At 60.7% G+C, this 1,383-nt stretch overlaps 1 protein-coding gene across 1 annotated transcript in view; it reads left to right on the plus strand.

Annotated features, from left to right (window-relative positions):
* Nucleotides 1–1,284: 1,284 nt before the first annotated feature.
* ALDH1A2 (aldehyde dehydrogenase 1 family member A2) overlaps nt 1,285–1,383 on the plus strand; it is a 57,549-nt gene continuing 57,450 nt past the window's right edge. Inside the window, exon 1 of the mRNA XM_014944722.1 lies at nt 1,285–1,305. Within this exon, the coding sequence (XP_014800208.1) occupies nt 1,285–1,305 (21 nt within the window). The remainder of the gene's footprint in view (nt 1,306–1,383) is intronic.

Consider the following 1,383-nt stretch of genomic DNA (forward strand, 5'->3'; position numbering starts at 1 on the left):
AGAAGGCCACAGCTGGGCTGAGGGACTCACCCTGGCAGTGAGGACCTTCTCCTCCTGGTTGCTTTCTTTCCTGAGAGGAATTTGGAAACAGAGGTGCACCTGGGTGCCCTCACTGCTTGAGCCCCAAGCCTCTGGGCTTCCTACACAGGCTGTCCACGCCCACAGCCATACCCTGTTAGTGAGGGCTGTGCCACCAGTGCTGGAGATGGGAGACTGTTTTCAAGGAAGGAAGAGCAACCCCATGTGTGTTGGGTCACACCAACCCCATGCAGTGCTACAGGCCTGGGGAAGAGTGGCTGGGGAGCTTTCTGGCAGAAAAGGACCTGGGGTGTTGGTTGACAGCTGACTGAATATGAGCCAGCAGTGTGCCCAGGTGGCCAAGAAGGCCAACAGCATCCTGGCCTGTGTCAGAATAGTGTGGCCAGCAGGACTAGGGCAGTGATCATCTCCCTGTACTGGGCACTGGTGAGGCCCCACCTTGAATACTGTGTCCAGTTTTGGGCCCCTCACTGCAAGAAAGACATTGAGGTGCTGGAGCATGTCCAGAGAAGGGCAACAAAGCTGGTGAGGGGTCTGGAGAACAAGTCTTATGAGGAGTGGGTGAGGCAGCTAGGGTTCTTCATCCTGGAGAAAAGAAGGCCGAGGGGAGACCTTATCACTCTCTACAGCTACCTGAAAGGAGGTTGTAGCAAGGTGGGTCTCTTCTCTCAAGTAACAAGCAACAGGACGAGGAAATGGCCTCAAGTTGCACCAGTGGAGGTTTAGCTTGAATATTAGGAAAAACTTCTTCACCAAAAGGGTTGTCAAGCACTGGAACAGGCTGCCCTGGGAAGTGGTGGAATCACCATCCCTGGAGGTATTTAAAAGACAGGTAGACGTGGTGCTGAGGGACATGGGTTAGTGGTGGTCTTGGCTGTGTTAGGCTGGTGGTTGGAGTCGATGATCTGAAAGGTCCCTTCCAACCTAGAGGATTCTATGAAAGGCAGGGACTGCAGGGCCCGCAGCCGAAGGGAGAGGGGAGTAATTGCGGGACCTTGCCAGGGGCAACGAGGGAAGGCGAACAGCGGTCTTCCACCGCGGCCAGCCCGGCGGAGAGCAGGGGCCTCGGCGCCACAGACGGGGACGGAGCCCAGCTGCCGCGGGAGGAAGGGACCGGCCCGGGGCCCTGTGCGGGGCCGCGGGCGGGCGTGTGGCGGGGGACACGCTGCGGGACGCCGAAGGTTGCGGTGCGGGGGGGGCGGCGGCGGCGGGGCGCGGCCGGCAGGGGGCAGCAGGCGGACGGGGATGTCGCCGCGGCAGCGGCAGGTAGGGTCGGGGCCGGGAGGGGGGGTCCGGGCGTCCGTTACCGTCGCCGGGGACTCGCAGCCGCTTCCATGTCAGTTG

This window comes from Calidris pugnax, unplaced genomic scaffold (assembly GCF_001431845.1).
Source record: "Calidris pugnax isolate Ruff unplaced genomic scaffold, ASM143184v1 scaffold70, whole genome shotgun sequence".
NCBI classification, from domain to species: Eukaryota; Metazoa; Chordata; class Aves; order Charadriiformes; family Scolopacidae; genus Calidris; species Calidris pugnax.